The sequence below is a fragment of the Pinus tabuliformis genome, chromosome J, assembly GCF_031772625.1.
Source record: "Pinus tabuliformis cultivar Carrire ecotype Pingquan chromosome J, CPIR1, whole genome shotgun sequence".
NCBI lineage: Eukaryota > Viridiplantae > Streptophyta > Pinopsida > Pinales > Pinaceae > Pinus > Pinus tabuliformis.
In genome coordinates this window covers 234,314,046-234,317,790 of record NC_142295.1, presented here as the reverse complement: position 1 = coordinate 234,317,790, position 3,745 = coordinate 234,314,046, and the positions used below count along the sequence as shown (strand labels likewise).

Below are 3,745 nucleotides of genomic sequence, written 5' to 3'. Positions count from 1 at the left end.
CCACATATTAAGAAAATTCAATGACAAGCTTGTTCGCGAGAGTATATTTGCAAATATTCAACGTTGATTTCAAAGATTTGACAGCGAGGATATTTCTTTCACAAATTGCAATTGCTATATCAAGTAAATACATATATTATGTAAATTCAATAACAAGGTAAATTTAACATTTATTTCTAAGATTCAAGCTTGTAACTTCCTCCAATCACAACTTGCTGGAATGTTTAGCCTTCAAAGTAGCAAGTCTAGTGGGTTTAGTGAGAGCAATGCTAGTTGAGCATATATGCTCTATGTATTGTTTGCGTGACTTGAACCCACGTGCTTTCAAGTCCTTTGGTGTGATTTTGGTCCTTTTAACCATAGCATCAAAATTTATCTTTTTTGTTTTCTGTGGAAATTAAAACATTATCAATAAATATCAAAATCCACATAGATATAATGAAAATATGCGGACCATGTAACGAATATGAAAAGACAATGCATTGACTAGCTATCAACAAATATCAAAATCTATATAGATATAATGAGAATATGGGGAACATGTAACGAATATGAAAAGAAAATGCATTAACTAGTCATAAAAATATATGTCAATGTTATTATGAGCTAAGATATGTAGTATATAACTTACCTCTCTTAATTTATCTTGAAGTCTAGGTGAATGCCGCAATGGTTGAGGAGAATGTGATTTTTGGTGAGTATCATGTCCACCATCATACATGTGCAAAGGTGTTTTGGGAAATGTATATTCATTACTCTGAACATTAGATTATACATAGATATAAGTATGAATCAAATAAAATTAAATGTAAAAATATGCTAAATTTACAATAGTATAAATAGCTTACCTTGCATTGTGACATTGGACGTGAAGATGGTTCTAGCATTTGAACCATTTCATTTCCATTCTTCTTAAGACTTCGACAAGGGGTTTTCATTGATTGTGATGGTTCCAAAGGGAACACCTGCACCATAAATAAGAAATAACACACACACACATAATCAAAACAAATCAAGGATAACGATATATAATACAAAACATCCATTTCTCATCCCATCATTATGGTAAAACATAACAATTTATATAGTAATGTTTTTAGTGGAATAGTTTATATGGATTAAAAACTTACTGGCCCAATAACCCCTTGAAAACCTTGAAATCTAGGTGAGCGGCGTAATAGTTGGTGGCTTGAACTTGGGGAATTTTGTTGATTAGGCTACGCATATCAATAACAATGAGTATAATCAATATAAATATTATTTAATGTTAAAATGTCTAAAAAATTAATATACGCAAAAAAATGGACTCAACTGTGTTCTCATTGTCTTGATTAGTTTCATCAAAGTTTAATATATAGTTGTGCCCATCTAATCTTTCTTCCCCCACATCATCAGGAACCCCAATCCTTGCTTTCTCTTTTAAAGCAATGTCTATGCGCTTCATTGTCTCCATACGTCTACGAGGTAGACTTTGATCCCAACGTTGAATTTTTTCACAAATCCTTTGCTTTGAAGTATCATTAAGCTGATCAAATGTAACAACTGACTGTGAAAACAAGTTTCAATGAATTTAGTCCACAACAATAAATTAATACTAATAAAAAACATATACAGATAAATACTAATAAATACTTACAGCTGAAAGAATTTCATCATTGACAATATTAATAAAAAAGCATATACAAATAAATACTAATAAATACTTACAGCTGAAAGAATTTCTTCATTAACAAATCTTTTATATGCTTGTTGTCGTGCACGACATAGCCTTGCATCTAAATCATATTGTATTTTGGCATTTTGCCTTTTTACTACACTTGTAGATTTAACCGCCCATGTAGCATTTGCATCTCTTACTCGACCTCTTTGACGTGGAGGAATTGGTGGGAGATTGTGGTTGGTAGCCCGATGATGATTAAGGCTAGATAGCTTAGATCGACTCAAGTTCCCCGCACAATCACCAACAAGACAAATGAACAATTGCTTGGTGCCTTTGATAGTTACCTCCCATTCATGTCTATTGTCCTCCATTTTCTTACTTCCTTATAATGAATATGTAAACAATATTGTTGTTAAAAACATCATAAAAACACTTTAAAATAAAAATCAATATTCATATCTATTTTTTTGTGGTTACCATAACTATCCACTTTTAAATAAAACTGAAATATTTCCAAGATTTCATGGATAAAATTGAAGTAAAAATTCCAATTACAAAGCGATATGTACTACAGACATTGGGCTTCCCGTAAAATGTTTTGGCAAGGACATGCAATTTAATCAAATTATTTGAACATACATTAAGTTTCTTAATTCAGATGGCCCACAATCTAACCAAGACCACTGACCACTGGGTGCCAAATTGAAACAGTAGATCAATTATTTAGGAAGAGACCAGAAGCAGAGGTGAAAACCTAATACAGTAACCACCTCGCTGTATTCATTGTGAGGTGAAGTACTTGGACACAACCGATCTGAAAGTTGCTTCCATGCATATTATTAGAATATACAACGAGATTATTAAACATCTTAGGAAATATTTATATGTTTAGAAAATTAAAACCTCACCAACTTTGAGCATTACCAGCGTTCTCAGTTCAGTCTATGATATTAGAAGGAATGCTGACTATGGCCGCCGGTCCTGGTCCTGGTTATTACGAAATTTTAGTGGACTAAGCAACTGGTACAACAAACATGTTTTTCTATTATTATTTAAGAACACGTCTGAAACAGAATTAGGCTCAGAGCATAGTAAACTGTTTAGGAAGAAGTCGCTGCCTTTTGTGAGTGGCCCAACATGTCAACATGGTTTTATACTGTCATTTGTTTAAGAATTTTTTTGAAACATAATTAGAACATCATATCCAACAGAAGCATGGAAAGTATAAAACAAATCATTTTCAGCTTTGGCGAATGCCTATTGTTAATTAATAATGGCAGCAATGACCTGCTCCAGTGAGGACTGTACAACAGACTATAATTTGCCAAGAGATGGCCCAAAAAAATGATGCTTATACATTTTATTATAAAATCTAGCTCAGAGCTTTTGTTTTCAATTTTCTATGGTTCTCACAGAGATTTTCTCCACAATGAATCTTATTACTGAATTCCCAAATTGGGCAACTCTAGCAGTTTCGATTTCGGTTTTGAATCAAAAGAGAAGACTCGGCCATTGATACTCGCAGGGAAATGCAGAGCTAACAATCCACCGTCTAGTTTCTATGAATTGCAAAACATGTTACAAATACTTTTATTGAAAACAAAACACAGAATCCAGAGCTGGAAAAGACAGAAGATTACTAGCAGAACATTTACGGATGGAGCCGTAGAAATAGTCATCTGTCTATGGACAGAAATATAAATACAACAACGATTTTATTGATGAGATGCAGTCTTTAATTTGCAAGATGGCAACATAAAGCTTTCTTCTTTCATCTTAATAAATAGACTTAAAAAGAATGAAACCAAACGTTACCCGTGATCACCAATCTGCTCTGCTGCCGTGTTCTTCTTCGCTCTTCGCTGGTTGCAGGGGGTTGCAGGGACTGAAATCTGAAGAGCGAATGGAGTTTATGGATCCGGGCACCGTTAATGCGTGGGTTGAGTTGGTAAACGGCGGAGGCGGCCGCAGAGTTTATGGATCCCGGCACCGTTAATGCGTGGGTTGAGTTGGTAAACGGCGGAGGCGGCGGCAGAGTTTAAGTCCATTAATGGATAGGTTGGTGCACTTGCCATTATGTCCTCA

At 34.3% G+C, this 3,745-nt stretch overlaps 1 protein-coding gene across 1 annotated transcript; it reads right to left on the bottom strand.

The window, feature by feature from the left end:
* Positions 1 to 1,276: 1,276 nt before the first annotated feature.
* Positions 1,277 to 2,031, bottom strand: LOC149226604 (uncharacterized). The gene is made up of 2 exons (XM_089380245.1): positions 1,708 to 2,031; positions 1,277 to 1,546 (listed from the first exon to the last, which is right to left on the bottom strand). The coding sequence occupies exons 1-2, from the start codon at positions 2,029 to 2,031 to the stop codon at positions 1,277 to 1,279; spliced, it is 594 nt and encodes a 197-aa protein (XP_089236371.1).
* Between the last annotated feature and the right edge of the window lie 1,714 nt (positions 2,032 to 3,745).

What these genes read in the sequence shown, in the direction of transcription:
- LOC149226604 (XM_089380245.1), bottom strand. Translation starts at nt 2,031, where the DNA reads ATGGAGGACAATAGACATGAATGGGAGGTAACTATCAAAGGCACCAAG. An exon ending in ATGAAGAAATTCTTTCAGCT is followed by an intron (nt 1,547 to 1,707) that starts GTAAGTATTTAT and finishes TTGTTTTCACAG; the next exon opens with TCAGTTGTTACATTTGATCA.